General features: G+C 35.8%; 1 protein-coding gene across 1 annotated transcript; it reads right to left on the bottom strand.

The window, feature by feature from the left end:
* Window positions 1–948: 948 nt before the first annotated feature.
* LOC140452231 (uncharacterized) lies at window positions 949–4,066 on the bottom strand. Its single transcript, XM_072546361.1, has 2 exons — window positions 1,864–4,066; window positions 949–1,334 (listed from the first exon to the last, which is right to left on the bottom strand). Exons 1-2 carry the CDS (start codon window positions 4,064–4,066, stop codon window positions 949–951), a joined length of 2,589 nt encoding a protein of 862 aa, XP_072402462.1.
* Window positions 4,067–18,765: the final 14,699 nt, after the last annotated feature.

Here is an 18,765-nt window from a genome sequence, read left to right as displayed (position 1 = left end):
CAAAAGCTTTGTCTCGTTTGTCGTAAAATGTCTGGAACTAGACTTATTCGAAGAAACTTAATATTTAAAGGATGGAAATTGGTATTTGAATTTTGTGCATTTTGTAGTGAGACTAGACCTATGGGACTATCTCATCGTTCTGTAGGTTATCGTGATGGATTATTGGAATCCCCACCACATAAATGGGACTCCCCACGTCCAAAGTTAGATTTACTATAAATAGACGTTAAATTCTAAACAGCTATTATTATGATGGTATCATTAAACTTTATTGTTTTACAAGCAATTGTGGGAAATTTGCTCTTAATTCAAGAACCAATCAATGTTAGAGAAACTTTTGTGTGTTTTGATAGTAATGGTGTACTAAATGACACGTGGCCGTCGAAATGGACAAGAATGAAATCGTATCCGGAAAACAATTTTCTACCAACTTTATAAGCTCAAATAGCTTTGAACAGTACCAAATATAAATTGCGTTTTAGACATTTTAGTGAAAAAATCACTGATTCCGGCTGGTTAGAACTTTATAATGAAAGTCCTAAGGATGAAAAAGGTTTATCTCCAATACTTTATTATATAGCTATATGTTCAACTTTGTCAATAGTTCCTCTGGTAATGGAATTAATTAAAGTTTTAAATAAAAAAATATGCTAATATACAAGTGTTTTATTAATACACAAAAATATACATATGCTTAATTCTTAAATATAATTACAGATAACAAACAATAATTTATAAGTAGGAGTCATAATAAAAATGTGCAACTTGGAACAATTCCTCATTGGGGATATTATTTAAGTCATATAATGTAGGAGCATCTATCATTTCATTCGCAAAAAATAAAAGGTCATCTATATTACCTTCATGCTGATTAATTAATAAATGGCCCCAAGCCAAAGTAGAGATATCACCAGGAATAGCATATCTTTTATCGTCACGGGATGTTAGTCATACCTTATTTTGCAATTCGGTGTAAACAGTGTGCATTTCTGACCTAAAAAAATACATTTTTCTAAATATTGTTTCTTTGTTTTGTACAACTCTTACGTAATCATTTAAATGTAGTTGGTTTTTAACAACATGTCTGGAAACACCTTTTGCTTTTTTCACAATTGTATCAGCCACAATACAATAAGCTTTAGCTCCAGTACCATAAAATGCTTTAATGGTGGTGTTTGGAAATTCATTTTTCATCTTTCCAAGAATTGACTTTGTCTTGTCTACCCCATGTTGATTATTTTCCGAATAATTAGATGTATCAAAGTAACGTAGATTTTTGTTCATATCATCATAAAAGTTTGGTGTTTGTACTTCTAGAATGAGCGAATCAGTATCTGTATAGAGAAGATTAGCATTATTGTGGTACTTGTTTTTTATATACCCGTAGAAAAAATCATATATAAATGTCTTAGATACATCCAGAATAGAAAAACCAATATATAAAGGTTTATCGTAAATAATTTTGGTTTTATTTAAATGAATTGCAACTAAATTTTCGCTGAATATTGATAATGAGTTAAATTCTGGTTTGGCAATTAAAGATTTTGCTCCAACCCTTCCCTTGCTATTTTCCCACTGAGAAACAAGACGTATATCTTTCTTTTATCTATTCATTCCAGGCTTTTGCCGAATATAGCATTGACAAGAAGCTTAAAAAGATCACGCTCAAATTCATTTTTGGCGTTGTTTCGGAGAAAAGTATTCAGATCAATATATTTTTTTAACCAAAGTGATTGGGAGAATTCTAGTATTCTATGCACTCTTTCTAACTTTAATCCGTACTGTATACATTGTTTTAAATTTCTATAATGTATGACATATTTTTTTTATCGTATAAATTAGAAATCAGTTTTTTGTATTTACTTTTAGGTGGTACTATTGACTCGGGGCAAAATGGTAAGTCGTTATGCTGATCATGCATATTGGGTGGATAATGCAAGTCTACTTCCAACACATACCCCTTTTCACCATCATCATCAATATTAAAAACATTAAATTGGTCAATTTCTTGTTCATTTAACCATCTAAAATTTCCCCAAGGAAGAGGTTGGCTCATGGCGGCACCGTAGAGATTAGTGGCATCTAGATACATTATGTACGTTTCCGGTTTTGTTGGATCGAAATTACTTAAAAATCTGTTGTTTGCAATACCCATACGTTTCGTACAGGTAGCCACGCCTCCTCTGATCCCTTTTTTGAAAAAGTGTACCATATCAACATCCGTTAAAAGCTGAAGCTCGATATCGGTATATTTTAACATAGCATCCCATGTTAGAGATGGGGCTGTAACATAATGTGCAGGATCCAATTTGTACTCTTTGAGACATACCTTTCTAAAATTTTCAAATATGTCAGCTAGTAGAAGTACATCTGATTTTAAATACAGCACTCCATAATCCCCCATAGATTGGCAGTTAAAATGATCCCAGACCTCCTGTGCTCTGTTATAATCTTCTGTAGTTATATGTTCTCCCCTTAAATTATCATAAAATTTTTCTTTAGATGGTAGATGTTTCTCTTCTAATTTGATATAACTATCAATATATGTATATGGAAACACACCTTTACGGCGCATTAAATCGAACTCTTTTTCACCTGGGAAATATTTCCTTATTTCATTGCATTGACTAGACTCTAATGTTTGGCTTAATTTATCTAAAGACTTTGCTAAAAATTTAAATGAATCTACAAACCTCAATTTTAAATAAACATTATGTTTTTTTGAATCATCACTATTGTGTACTAGAACAGATTTTGAAAATGTAATATACTTTTCTTTAGTTTGCGCAATAGCTGATAAATACTTCCCATTAGTTGTTAATTCCTTAATAAACATGTGGCAATCGTAATTTGTTAAATTATGAAATAGAATTGGAATAAAATTAGGTACCTTAAAATTTAAGTTGCAGGAATTGTGTGCTGCACCTCTGTATAATCCTGTAAGATGATCATGATCTTGAACTCTTTTGTCGAACGAGGAAAACGATTTCTGGCAAATGGAGCATTTGATGGCATTCTGAAAATTCTTGTTTTCTTCTCTAGTCAAAGACACCATTGGTTTGATATGCTTTAGATGATTCTGGTATAAATTAATAGCTAAAGCATCTAACTTTTGAACAAACACTTTAGCAGCGTCCTCACCCTGATATGTTTCCAATCTTGATAAACTATCATCAAAAAAACACTTGAGGTAGAAACAAAATGAATAAGGCTGGTGTTCTGCAACTTTGATTGTGTAGGATTGTCCATCTGATGGATCACAATGATGTATTGGCTTAAGAATCGACTCAAAATCAGCATAAATTACAAACGGGTGTTGGCTTGTCTTTTCAATATTGATAAATTTTAGAATATTGGATGGAAGAGTTTCACCACACTTGTTAACTCTCAATTCACTGGTTGGGAGTATTGTAGAGATGTGTAAACAATCATTTTCTTGGTGATTTTTCAGCTTTTCAAGGGTTGAAAAAGTTTGAAGACACCCATCACAGAAATATTGTTTTCCGTCATATTTTGTCTTTTGAGTTTTTACTAAGCGATACAAGTCTGTTATGAGACAATAATGGCTCTGATTATTGTCACTTATTAATAAAAGATTAACATGTGTAAGTTTACGTTGTTGAGTATAGTGAAGTAGTCCTACAACTTCATATTGCATTTTGTTTTCTTTAAAATATGATTGAAGACCGTAAACGTTAACTGATATATTGTTTAAAATCTCAAACTTGTTAATGTCCTTTAACTTAACCGGGAACCCGATACCATCAAAATTTAGAAGTGTGTCACAAGGAGGATATGACTCTGGTTTTGTTGGATCACCATTAGCAGGAAATATAGCAGCCATCACACAATAAGCAAAACACATGCTATCTTTGTTTTGAATATTTAAAATAGCACCTTTTCTTTTAATCTGCGATGGAAGATTAATATATGCTGATGCAGAAACAGTACTGAATTTGTTAATGTTGACATCTAGGAATAGAATTTCCTGAAGTGCCCAGTTGGAATCTTTCTCCTGGAACTCTGATGCTTGTGTCATTATCGCTTCAGCAAAGTCATCATACATGTCGGATATGTGACTACTCAAAGTGAAGATTTTATTAGATGTATTCATTGACTTAATATCTGACATCTCATTCTCGGGTTTGTAAAACATCGCAAACAGTTCACAGTTAACTTTAAGAGCCGTGTGTTAAAGAAGATAGTCACTAAGAATTTTTATTACTTTTGGTTTAACCTCATTCATGAAGCCGGAATAGGAAATTTTGTTAGATTTACTCATAAATCGGTATGATGCTATTCTATTTTTAAATGCATGTGTTAGTTTAGTAACACCATTCTCAAGCACTTCAACACCTATTGGTCTTAGTCTCTTTCTCGGAATCGGGCAAGCGGCGTAACACGAACTAACTTCATGACGTTGTAAATTACAACCTCGTGTGAAAGTCTTTCCACATTTGTTACAGATAAACACACGCGAGTGACTCTTATTACATACAGTCATATGTCTACGAAGGTTATAAGACCGCGAAAAAGTTTTACCGCACGTACACTGATTCATCTTATATGTTTAAACATCTAGAATGATTCACCCAAGCTTAAATACCCTTTTTTACCCCTACTTCTGCGCTATAGCCTCTATGTGGGTGCGCAGATGTTTTGCTTTCCACCTTTCTTTATATAAATAACACAAATGAAAAACTGCGACTATGTGACCCGTATATTTGCAAATTATATTGTAAGGGCTGATATACGCATATTGCACCCACAAATTAAAAACAGTTAAATATAAAATAGGCAGCAGTTGTTTAACAGATGTTCTGCTTTCCACATTTCTTTATAAAAATGAGACCCGTATGTATGTAAATTATCATGTGGCGGCAACTGTATGTAAATTACACCTGCAAACTAGTGATAGGTGAATGTAAATCAGGAAGCAGATGTTTGACAGGTAAACGACAGTTATATGCTAACCCTTTGTGTATGGGGATAGGTTAAAAACACAAGTTCCCCACTTATAATAGATATAGGAGAGATATGCTCCTCGGCTTTATAAAATAAAATAAGACACTTATTCGGTCAGTTAAACTTTTACCATAGCAGACAGAGAAATCATGGAACAAGACGATTTAAGTAGTGAGGCATCAACAATTGATCTTGACGAAATAATTGACAGTGAATTTTTAGAAGTAGATAATTCCGAAATTGACGAAAAAATTGTTAATATTAGTGATATTGATAATAGATGGTTTTTAGTTAATCAACAAAGTTACCCTATATGCGTTACAGAACACTATTACATTTTGGACAATACTCCACTGTGCATATCTTGTTTTTTTAGTGTATTGCAAGGACTACAAAGCGAAGTCCCATCTTCCCATGTGAGCCGCCATGTTAGTGGGAGATATAATGAAATATCTGGACATCATTGCGCTGTGTGTGAAACAAAACTATATTCCGTGGTGTTTATAAACCACTGTCTTCTGTGTAATGCATAGACTATACAATTAAATAGGTACTATACTTGGTTATACAAATATATAAATTTTTAAAAAAGTGTTGTTTTAATTCTTTAAGTTTTATTTAATGAAAATGTTAACGAAATGTCCCATATCTCTGAACCCAAAGCAGTTTTTTATTTTGAAATGTATTGTTTAGTTCCGCAGAGATTTTTTAAAATACTTGCAAAAAATCCAAAAAACTTTGTTTTACTTGTTTTTTCGTATTTTTCAAAAAAAACTTTACCAGGAACTTAATATTATCTACCTACTAATACTGTAAAAATTTGGGCCTTTTATCTTTTAAGGATCCAGAGATATTTGATATAAAATGTTAAAAAACACTAAAAAATCCAATTTTCGGACTTTAACTATAATATAAATAAGATCCCAATAACATTTCTTTTCATTTCCAAGTTCGAAAACATTTAATTTTTATCTAAAACCTTTTATTTTTAAAAATTATGACAAATTAAAAAATTTCGTTAAAATCCTGGCCTATTTTATTTGAAATAATCCATGAAGTACGGTAGGGTACTGCTGGCGCCATCTTTAATTTCAATGGCGAAACTCTCCAAGATTTCATTTAAACATTGAGTAGAGGTTATCGTTTTAATTTATAGATGGAGCTAAATGACTGAAAAGTGTTCAAATAATAAATAAATGTTTTACTGGTCATCTCTGTTTTAGCAAAGAATATAGACGCTTAAGTAATGTAACATAAAATGGCGGTTCGTTTGTTGATATATTTGAATAAAATCTGGTGTTTTTTCTGTTTGTTTTCGTAAAAAAATGGTGTGTGTGTGTGTCTGTTTGTGGGTGTTTGTGAAATATCTGGATTATTTAAAATTATGTCAAAAAGTAAGTAATCTACGATTATTATTTCATGTTTATTAACAAGCAAAATGGATTTATAGATAGTACTTTGTAATATAATACAAATATTGTATTTGAAATTTGCTTTAAACTATAAGTCAAAACAAAAATTATTTCATGTGTTGGTTTATACTTTATACAAAAACATGATTTCGATTGTCAAATTGGGTCAAAGAATTCATTTAAATTTCATAAAAAGTCATTATTTTTCATTTTTTATCAATTTAGACCATGAAACACCCTAAAGTTTTGTATTTTTTTGAAAACAAAGCAATATTTTACCTTTGTTGATGTACTAACAGCTATAACTTCATATAAAAGACAAAAAAACTTTTTGTCTTTTATATAAGATTGTAACAGTTAGTACATCAAGGAAGATATGTATTTTTCATGTTTTATCAGTTTTATCAGAGTCTATCAAACAGATAATTTTTAACCTAGGTACTAAGAAAATAAAAGGCAGATTATTGTGTATATTTTTATTTTTTTAGTGACAAACCCAAACAATTCAAGTTAAAAAGTTTTGTATTCTTTTGAAAACAAAATAATATTTTACCTTTGTTGATATACTAACAGCTATAACTTCATATAAAAGACAAAAAGACTTTTAGGGCTACTATGTGTTTTTTTATAAAAACACATAGTACCCTTAAAAGTCTTTTTGTCTTTTATATGGAATTATAACAGTTAATACATCAAGGAAGATATGTAGCTTATATTGTCATTAGATAAATATTAAACTCTATAATAATTAAATTACATTGATTTTTGATTATCGCTTACAAAATAAATCAGTTCAAGTTTAAAAAAGTTTTGTATTCTTTTGAAAACAAAGCAATATTTTATCTTTGTTGATGTACTAACAGCTATAACTTCATATAAAAGACAAAAAGACTTTTAGGGCTACTATGTGTTTTTTTATAAAAACACATAGTACCCTTAAAAGTCTTTTTGTCTTTTATATGGAATTATAACAGTTAATACATCAAGGAAGATATGTAGCTTATATTGTCATTAGATAAATATTAAACTATAATAATTAAATTACATTGATTTTTGTTTATCGCTTACAAAATAAATCAGTTCAAGTTTAAAAAAGTTTTGTATTCTTTTGAAAGCAAAGCAATATTTTATCTTTGTTGATGTACTAACAGCTATAACTTCATATAAAAGACAAAAAGGCTTTTAGGGCTACTATGTGTTTTTTATAAAAACACATAGTAGCCTTAAAAGTCTTTTTGTCTTTTATATAAAATTATAACAGTTAATACATCAAGGAAGATATGTACCTTATATTGTCATTAGATAAATATTAAACTCTATAATAAAAATTACATTGATTGATTAAATTACATTGATTTTTGATTATCACTCACAAAATAAATTTCACTATTAAATTTGAACAAGTCTTGAAATCCTAAGTATTGGTTTTACCTTTTCACTCGCACAATGAATGAATACTTGTTAATAATTTGTTGGATGTAGAAATTTTTTGGTTCAAAATTTGTAAACTTTGCTGAGCCCTCTTTTTTTTCCTGTCATAGCTGGATAGTTTTTTTAAAATAATATCCCTTTGGTTTTTATAGTCACTTAAAAATTTTTCATTTGCACTTACAAATTCTGTTAACACTTTTTTAAAATCATGATCGGAAGTTACTACCGTTTTATCAATACCATCGTAGTCCGTTGTCGCATTAAGCGCACTTCCTTCCTCTATTGACCCGTTTAATTCACTCATTGACACTTATAAAACTTCTTCATCTTCGGAAGCACTATCTTCAGATATATTATCATATCTTGAATCCATTATTGATTGGCCTGGTGTGGATGAACAGGAAACCTTCTGCTGGAATTCTTTAAATCCTAACGGACAATGGTTTTCCATATCGCCTTCAACAAACTCTATGCTTGAGTTAACACTATCCTCCAAATGAGGAGATTTTTGAAAATGCGAAATAATTTTCACCGATTTTTTTCCATTAATAGGAACACTAAACTTGGATACTTTCATTTTGGTTTTTTCACAGAAAACTAAAACTTTTTAACTTGAATTGTTTGGGTTTGTCACTAAAAAATAATCATATAATGGAGCAAGTATTGGTTTTATAGGATCCTAATCCCTCTCATAGTCCTATACCCCTCTCTGAATTGCTATGTAGTGGCGTAACCAATGAAAAATAAACCTTATTTCTTAGACCCAACCCACTCCCTACTTACCTCTTACTAAAGGTAATTTCTACAAACATAATCTTTAATAATTTTCTTTGTGTCTCAATACCTGCTACCCACATCAATTAAATCTTGAAGAACCTCACCTGTGTAGTGCTACCAGCAGTTTATTAACTTAATTTCAGGCCTCTTTCAAGCAGCTACATATGTACCCATATAAAACTACAAAATACTAATTGAAAGAAAAAGGGTATTTCATTTATTGCAGACTGCAAAGTTTATGCATTCAGTACCCCTATCCAACTACACAATACTAATTGAAAGAAAAGGTGTTACTTTATTTATTGCTTGTTGTACAATTTATCTATAAGTACCTCTATATACCTACTCACTTAAAGACAAGATGCTAGTTGCATCTGTGCATATATTACTACAATTAATTCTCTTTGTATCCACATTCATTGGTACCAACATAAGTAGTTAATTTGCTAACTTCTTTATTTATATGTACCCATATAACATACTAATTAAAGAAAAAGGTGCCACTTTAATTATTGCAGGCTGCAAAATTTATACTACCCATATAACAAAATATTACTTAAAAGACAAGATTCATTTATTGGAAGTTGCAACTGTACCAGTACACAATATTAATTGAAAACAAATGTCCCTGCACCTTGAGACCCATCTGAACAAGTACAAAGTGTTTAAAAAATTAACATGTGTTGTTATAGCTATATAATGACCAAATTCTTTGTTAAAATACAGTAAATATTAGTGAAAAGAATAAAATAAAAAATGTTTTTTTATGAATGCATTTTTTATAAATTAATGATTTTTGGCTGTTTATTCTTGAAACTTTATGAAACAGATATGAGGCTTTTCGGCAATACTATATTTGTGGTCTAAAATTTATGTAGTAAATTAATACAAACAGTATTAATTGTGATTAAAATTTTTTCTAAATTTCTTTGTAAAATTTGTCTCAAAATTAGTGAAAGGAGTAGTATAAATAAAAATGTTTAATGAATGTATTTTATTTTTCTATTTTATATTTAGTACATGATTAATATTTTAGTGGTTTTTTCTATTCTAAGTCGGAAGCTTACTCGGCCAAAACAACAAATTCCCAGTACCTGGTTCTACATGGACAATTTTCTTCAACGTAGTGGATACGGACATTTTCGTTAAAGTTGACCATTAAATAGTCCTTGATATCTTTATAACAAAATAGCTGTATACATGGACTTTAAGGATATGAATGTTTTCCTGCTTATCTATAAATTAATTCCAGGGGTTTGGGTTATTTAAGTATTATTTTTGATGCTTTAAGTATATTGAAAAAAAATATTTCTCTGTTTTACTACTAGTAAAAATTAATAATTTTTGAGTGGGTTTCTTGAAACTATATATTATGTCTTATATCTTTAAGGACTTTATCATTTAGCAATCCTGGATATTTATAAACTAGTGTCATTAGGGTACCATAAGTTAATTTTATTATTTTAAAACTTGATTCAATTGGAATTGTTTTACTTTAAGTTGGCTAACTTTTAACACCAGGTTATATTTAGGATGACAAGCTTATGCAAATTAGGGAGCATGACCCCTGGTATGGCAAATTAGGGATAGCTGTATGCAAATTAGGGACAGGTGTATGCAAATTGGGGAGCACATTCAAATTTGGGACAGGTGTATGCGAATTAGGGAGCACATTCAAATTAAGGACAGGTGTATGCAAATTAGGGAGCACATGCAAATTAGGGCAGGTGTATGCAAATTAGGGAGCACATGCAAATTAGGGCAGGTGTATGCAAATTAGGGACAGCTGTATGCAAATTAGGGCAGGTGTATGCAAATTAGGGACAGCTGTATGCAGGTGCTCCGTGCTCCTCTGCTCCTACGCTATTTCCTCCCTACTCAGAGTAACTTCCAATTTGTCCTGCAATGACAATTGGAGGCACTCTTTCCTTTTTGGTGGTCGTTGTAGTAGTTTCTTCTGTATTAACGGTCGTTAGAACTTGGTAACGATTTTTGGTCGTTACCGTTCCGGAACTGTTACTCGTAGATGGCCGCTGTCTGGCTCCTGCAATGGTCTCGTTGGAATTTCTTCTTTGGCATTTTACAGTCTGGAAAGGTTCTTCTTCCATAATTTCGACTTGGTTTGAAGCCATCGTGTCCGTGGTTTCGTATTCTGAACTTTTAACTTCGTCTACTTCGTTCCTTTGTAACGGTTCCTGTTCCTGGGCGGGTCCACCTCTCCTTGAGGTGGGCCTGAATTTTCTTGACCTGAAATAATTCCTGTGGATTGAATATTCCTTCCTAATCGGATTGGTACCTGAAATAATTTTAGCTAATTTATCTGAAAATACAGTTTTATCTACTTTATATTAGTCTTGACAAAGACTAATTTAGTGATATCCTGATTATTTTCTACATGAACAAATTCAGTCAACGTAAACCGTTCAGTTTACCGCCGACTGGTTTGGGTTGGGGTAGCTGTTGTGTTGCCGAGAGGGGGCGTTTGGGCCTGTAGGACCCATCGCCGGCTCTTCGGGCTTCTTCCTATCTCCGGAATTGGATCGGGTATTCACCATCTTTGGTTTGTCGCTGGTAGAAAGGTTAAATACTACCGCTGTTATAAATAACAGTTCCAGTGACAAATATCTGTTATAGGTAACGGTTCCAAGGAACAGTTACAAAGTAACAGAGCAAAAATGGAAAACAGATAGGTAAAAATGATCTAAGTATTCCTTGACTTACGGAAGGAATAACTTAGTAAACAATTAAATTAAATGGTATAAAAATATAATGCAAAGAAAAAATGTTTCTAAGTGTTTCTTGACTTACGGAAGAAACAACTTAGCATAAAATAGAAAATGAAAGAAACAAATGTATTAAGTATTTTCTTAACTTAAGAAAAAAAATATCTTAGATAAAATATCGGAAATAATAATGCAACAATGATTATGAAAATATTTCTAAGAGTTCTTTGACTTACCGGAAAGAACTACTTAGACAATGTACAAATCAAAATATAAAATAGAAAAAGCAGATAAATATTTCTAAGTGTTCTTAACTTACGGAAGAACAACTTAGACACAAAATACAAGAAAAATAAACAATCAGTACATGAACAAATATAGATCAATGTAATATCCTAACCTGAAAAGGTCTGAATATACAATAATGCTAAAATAAAAAGGTATACAGAAAATCAGAAATAAAACAATAACTTAGTTGGAACAATAATAGCACCGACTAGGTCTACAGTAGAAGAGGCAAGCTCGACTGATCGATGAGAGAAAATCTACCTGCTTTTATGTAAAACAAATCCTTTGTTTTACATAGCGAAAGTGGAATTTCCCTGCATCGAATCAATTAGAAATTTGGATTTGGCCAAACTTGGAATTCCCAAGTATTTTGACCGATATCCAAATTCCTTGATACGTCCGGCACGGCTGTCAGCTCAAGGCTGACACGCCTCCGGAGGACATCCCCCCTCCTCTGAAAGACCTAACGGTGCTAAGAAAATTTATTAAAACAATAGAAAAATACAATGTAAGAATAAAAAAAAATACAATAATAAAATTTTTACCCTAAAAGAATATAATGTAAAAGACTTAAGATAAAAAAAAAACTAAGATATTGTACTTAAGATATTTGAACTTAATTGTATATGGTCCAGTAGGCCCAGGTGGTCTAGGTGGTCTAGGTGGTCCAGGTGTGCCGGGTGGCTCGTCTGCTTCCGTCAGGGCTACTTTAATCACCCTGAGGAGGTCCTACGACGTCGTGAAGATATAAGGCTACTCAATTCACCTTGATATCTCCACTTGTCATAATGGGACCTTATCCTTGGTCATCTTTGGCGGCCGGCTGCGCTGTGGTTCCTTCATCCCGTCCGTCCGGAGGGGTCAGGGTCCTATGGTCAGCATCGTCCACCATCGTGAACTCTTGGAGAAGATTCTCTTCAATCTCGCTCCTGGGTACGTCTTCGGAGGTTTGCTGCTCGCGTCTCCGAAGTCGTTTCTTTCTCTTGTGTGTCCGGTGACTTCTCCGGATTTCCTCTCGGAGTGGTATGTCGACCGGACCGTCGAGGATGGGGTCGGTGTCCTCCTCCTCGTCGCCGTGCTCCATTGTCTCTATCAATAGAAGGCATTCGGCGTCTGGCATGTCACCTGCTGTCAGGCTAGGTTCTTCCTCCTCGTCGACGTCCTCCATCGTCTCTATTATTGGAACGCTGTAGGCTTCTTCTTCTTCTTCGGGTGTGCCTGTACTGATGTCCGCTGTTTCGGTTTCTTCAGTGGTCGGCTGACGTGGACGGTTGTCTAATACTTCATTGTCCTCTTGGGTTGACTGCTCTGCTTGTTGGGATGGGGTTTGATGGAATTCCAGCTGTTGTGGTTTGGCTTGCCTTTCTGCTGAGGTCGCCCAGTAGATGGTGGTTCGGCAGGCAGTACCAGCGTGTAGACATTTTCGGGGTATGTCTATATTGGCCTCTTCCTGCTCCAACCAAGGCATCCCTAACACAACGTCGTGGTTCAAATCCTCCATAACCATGCAGTTTACAGTCGTGTCCAGAGTGTCAATGTTCATATTGACTGCAGCAGTCCCTAGGGTGTGGGATGTGCTGCCCGTGCATGCCAGCTGAACCAGTCCTGGTCCTCGGTGCAGGTCCCGTCTCTGGATCAACCTCTGGTGAACGAAGTTCCCGGAGGCACCGGTGTCGACCAAAATCTTCACTTGCTGCCCGTTGATCCTTCCATAGAGTTGGGGGAGGCCTGCTGTCGAGGGTTGTACCTGAATAGGATTCAGTTGGGGCACCATCGTCACAACAGGGTTCAGTTGGCGCCCCGATTGGCGTTTCCCTGGTACTGTGGGGTTGGAGGTGGTGGTTGGTTCATTGATGGCATCCTGTACTGTCCACTGGGGTTCCTCCATTCGTCTATCGCCTCAGGGTGTCGTGGAGCGTTATTCTGACGTGGGGGACGGTACGGCTGTTGTTGCTGCTGCTGGGGTTTGCCGGTCCGGCGGATGTCAGATTCCATGCCCTGGGCGATTGTCAGAAGGTCTTCCTCGGTCCTGGGGATGTTCGCTCTCAGGCAGATCGCGATGTCGGGTCTCAGTAAGTTCGCTATCGTTATACACCTCTGGTCCTCGAGGGTACGTGGCATGAGACGTCTGAATAAGGCAGATTTCTGGTTAATGAACTCCTCCGTGGATTCGTCTCTACGTTGATGTTCTCCATGAAGCTTCGATGTCAGGGTTGAAATTGCGGCAGGGTCATTGTATCTTCTTAGGAGACGGTCTCGAAATGTGGTGTATGGCAGGTCCGTGTAGGAGAATTTCTGAGCCCATTTCTTCGCATCGCCGTGGAGGGAGTTGTCTATAAGGTAGTCGATCCATTGGTCCTCGTCTACGTTATGTTTGATTAAGAAATTCTCAGCTTTTGTCGAAAAGCTGAGCGGATTCTCGGTGTCCCGGCCTGAGAATTGAGGGGGCTTCGTGTAATTTATCCTGGACTTCGGTGTCTCAGGCTGAGGCATCTGGGGTGCAGTGCCTCGAGTTGTGGATAGGGCCGCCATCGCTTGCATCAAGGCAGAGATAAAGTCAGCTGTAGCAGGTTGGCTCGAAGACGGTCCTGGGGTCGTGAGTTCGGGTTTTGTTTGTTGGGCGCCATGTTGCCGAGAGGGGGCGTTTGGGCCTGTAGGACCCATCGCCGGCTCTTCGGGCTTCTTCCTATCCCCGGAATTGGATCGGGTATTCACCATCTTTGGTTTGTCGCTGGTAGAAAGGTTAAATACTACCGCTAACAGTTCCAGTGACAAATATCTGTTATAGGTAACGGTTCCAAGGAACAGTTACAAAGTAACAGAGCAAAAATGGAAAACAGATAGGTAAAAATGATCTAAGTATTCCTTGACTTACGGAAGGAATAACTTAGTAAACAATTAAATTAAATGGTATAAAAATATAATGCAAAGAAAAAATGTTTCTAAGTGTTTCTTGACTTACGGAAGAAACAACTTAGGACAGAAATATAGATAAATGAAATATGTAAATGTGAGAGTAAAATATGGAAATATTTCTGAGTGTTTCTTGACTTACGGAAGAAACGACTTAGAGTGGAAAAATAAAATACTCAAAATATAAAACGAGAAATGCAAAAATGAAACAGATTATAGAAATATGTCTAAGTGTTTCTTGACTTACGGAAGAAACAACTTAGAACAGAAAATAAACAAGAGAATTAAATATAGTAAAATAAATGCACAAATATTTATAAGTGTTTCTTGACTTACGGAAGAAACGACTTATAATAGAAAATAAGAAAAATCAAATATAGAAAAGATGTGAAAATATTGCTAAGTGTTTCTTGACTTACGGAAGAAACAACTTAGCATAAAATAGAAAATGAAAGAAACAAATATATTAAGTATTTTCTTAACTTAAGAAAGAAAATATCTTAGATAAAATATCGGAAATAATAATGCAACAATGATTATGAAAATATTTCTAAGAGTTCTTTGACTTACCGGAAAGAACTACTTAGACAATGTACAAATCAAAATATAAAATAGAAAAAGCAGATAAATATTTCTAAGTGTTCTTAACTTACGGAAGAACAACTTAGACACAAAATACAAGAAAAATAAACAATCAGTACATGAACAAATATAGATCAATGTAATATCCTAACCTGAAAAGGTCTGAATATACAATAATGCTAAAATAAAAAGGTATACAGAAAATCAGAAATAAAACAATAACTTAGTTGGAACAATAATAGCACCGACTAGGTCTACAGTAGAAGAGGCAAGCTCGACTGATCGATGAGAGAAAATCTACCTGCTTTTATGTAAAACAAATCCTTTGTTTTACGTAGCGAAAGTGAAATTTCCCTGCATCGAATCAATTAGAAATTTGGATTTGGCCAAACTTGTAATTCCCAAGTATTTTGACCGATATCCAAATTCCTTGATGCGTCCGGCACGGCTGTCAGCTCAAGGCTGACACGCCTCCGGAGGACAGTTGTTCTCGTGCGCTCGCATTAACTGATCAATCGGCGTACGGGAAACATCTCCAAACACAGAAAAAATTGTTCATTGGTTGGAATAAAAGTTATTCCAGCCTTTGAGCAATTTAAAATTTACCATTGGCCGATTTTTACGGGAAGTCCACTTTCCTACGTCATAATCCCCTAAACAAAGGATTTTCGTGTATAAAAGAAGGTGGATTTTATGTGGTCGGCCAGTTCGAGCTCACCCTCGTATTTAAGACTCTAGATTCGGTGCTAGTACCCACCTAGAATCTGCCGTTTTATTTTACCTTTTGCTATTGATTGATATTGATATTTTTATGTGCATTTATTTGATATTTGTATATTGATTTTTGTGTATTTTTCTGTACTTTCTGCTGTGGTATTTCCTTGGATCACGCACAGCAAAAGTACACATATATTTTGTGCTATATTATTATTGCATTTGTTTATCTGTCGAATATATTTGTTGCGATATTTCTACTTGTAGATCATACGCTCCGAATCTATTCTCATTTATTTTCACGCTATTTTATTATTGCTCATATTTTTACTGTTGGATACATTCGAAGCGATATTTCTCCTAGAGGATCATACGCTTTGGTGTATCATTTTACTTGTTATTTCATTATTACATTTTGTCGTTAAATATTCTCATTGCGATATCTCTCCGAGCGGAGACCATACGCTCTGAGATATTATTATTTTTTTCACTTGTGCTTTCTTTCCATAAGTTAAAGAAACACAAGATTTTTTCGAGGATTCCTTTCGTAAGTCAAGGAATCTCTCACATTGCCAATTTATTGTTGCATATCATTTGTTATTTTCTCTTTTTGTGTACACAAAACTTTTCTATTATCTATATATACCATATATATACATTTATCTCTTTATCTCGTGCAGATAACGTTCTTGTGGAACCTCTGTTTTACAGATTACGCACAAGAGACGTTTGCACTTGTATTTTATTGAACTGCATTTCTTTCCTATTATCACATTTCAATATATATATACTTGTTCATAGTGTCTGAGGTTTATTGTGGTATTTTACTTACGTAATCAAGCACTGCTAGCCTCAGACAAGCGGAATTGTGATAGTTTTATCAATAAAACATACACGACTCCGCCATATCTCTCCGTATACAATCAGCAGCGACCCAATTTGATCGACGGAAAATGGTGGACACTCGTGGAACATCCAGGTCTAGTTCCACTGACCGAAAGAAGCCCGTAGAGCAGGAGACGAGCCAATCTGCCGCCATCCACGCCTCTCGGCAACATGCCGCCCAACTCAAATCAGACGAACCCACTCCCCAACAAGAGTCAACAACAGGAGGTCCATCCACGAGCCAAACTCAAGCATCACCTGAGACGTGGATTAACACCCTCCTTCAAGCCCTGACAGCTCTGCAAATGGTACAACCGACCCAGACCAGACCACCCAAAATATGGACATCCAAACCACCTAGATTTGAAGGAAGAGAAACGGAGATTCCAACCCAATTCCTAGCAAGAATCGAGGACTTCCTAACCAAACACGACGTGGAAACAGACGACTGGGTGGACTACATAACTACTAACTCACTACATGGAGACGCAGGGTCATGGGCAGAGAGTCACTATACAACCGGGATAGGTTATCAGACTTTTAAGACTCGATTCCTAGAAAAATTCGACGATCCAGCCCTCTTATCCGCCCTGACCGTCAAACTATATGGACAGCATCAGAAAAACGAGCCAGCCGACGAATTTGTGACACGGAAAGCAGCCTTATTCAAACGTCTTCTACCAGACATTCCCGAGGACCAAAGATGCACAGTAATAGCAAACCAACTCTTGCCTCAAATTAGAATCTGCCTCAGACTAGGGATGCCTAAGACGGAAGACAGCCTCCGAACCATCGCCAGAGAGATGGAAGCTGACGCTCAACACCTTCCGAACACACAAAGACCAGACAGGCAAAGCAACAATCAACCACCTAGACGATCGGAAACCATAAGAGACTGGCGAAATAGGAACCCTCACAACCGACAGAACAACCACAACCAAAACCAAAACCAAACTGAGCAGCCGGAAAACTCCAACAGGGGCACCAACTAAACCCTGTTGACGAAACGGTGCCCCAACTGAACCCCATCCAACATCAATCGAAGACAGCAGGACTACCCAATCTTGACGGAAGGATCAATAACCAACGAGTAAAGATACTAATCGATACTGGAGCATCTGGGAACTTCATCCACCAGAGGTTGATCCAAAGAGGGGGCCTGCAGACTCGACCAGGAACAATTCAGTTGGCGTGCACGGACAGCATGTCCCACAGTTTGGGGACTGCAGACGTCGAAGTATTTCTGGACAACTTCTCCACAACCGTAAGATGTACAGTACTAGAAAAACTCAATCACGATGTTGTGCTTGGTATGCCATGGCTGGAACAAGAGGAAGCGAACCTAGACATCCCCCGCAAATGTCTACATGTGGGCACCTCAACCAGAACCACGTTATACTGGAAGAACCATGGCAAGAGGAATGCAACCAAACAGGCCCTAGAAGCTCACCAAGCCCCAGCCTTCGCCTTCCCGACCATCCAACAACTGATCAACGAGTACAGCGACGTTTTCGACGACCGTCTACGCCAACCCACGACCAAAGCTACCGAAATGGAGATACAAGTGACCGACAGCCGACCAATCAATATAAAACCATACAAGTACTCCACCGAAAAGAAGGGAATTATGTTCAAAGAAGTGAGGGAGATGCTAGCCGCAGGAGTCATCAGACCAAGCAAATCACCATACAACAGCCCTGTGGTGATTGTTTCGAAGAAAGATGGCACCCCTCGCTTCTGCGTGGATTACAGAAAACTCAATGGAATTACGGTCGACGAAGCCTCAAGTATGCCGCCGATACACGACAGCATAAAAGAAATAGGCACGGCACAAATCTTCTCCACACTGGACTTGAAAAGCGGATTCTGGCAGGTCCCACTCCACAAGGACTCCAGCTCCAAAACCGCCTTCAGCCTACCTGACGGATCTGCATACGAATTCACGGTGATGCCCTTTGGACTCAAAAACGGCCCAGCAGTGTTTCAAAAGCTAGTAACCAGCGTTTTTGCCGGATACATTGACGAGTTCATTAAAGTTTATATGGACGACATCATAATTTACTCAGAGGACTGGA

This window comes from Diabrotica undecimpunctata, chromosome 10 (assembly GCF_040954645.1).
Source record: "Diabrotica undecimpunctata isolate CICGRU chromosome 10, icDiaUnde3, whole genome shotgun sequence".
Classification (NCBI taxonomy): domain Eukaryota; kingdom Metazoa; phylum Arthropoda; class Insecta; order Coleoptera; family Chrysomelidae; genus Diabrotica; species Diabrotica undecimpunctata.
The sequence above is the reverse complement of the archived record's forward strand: the minus strand, read 5'-3'. Positions and strand labels throughout refer to the sequence as shown.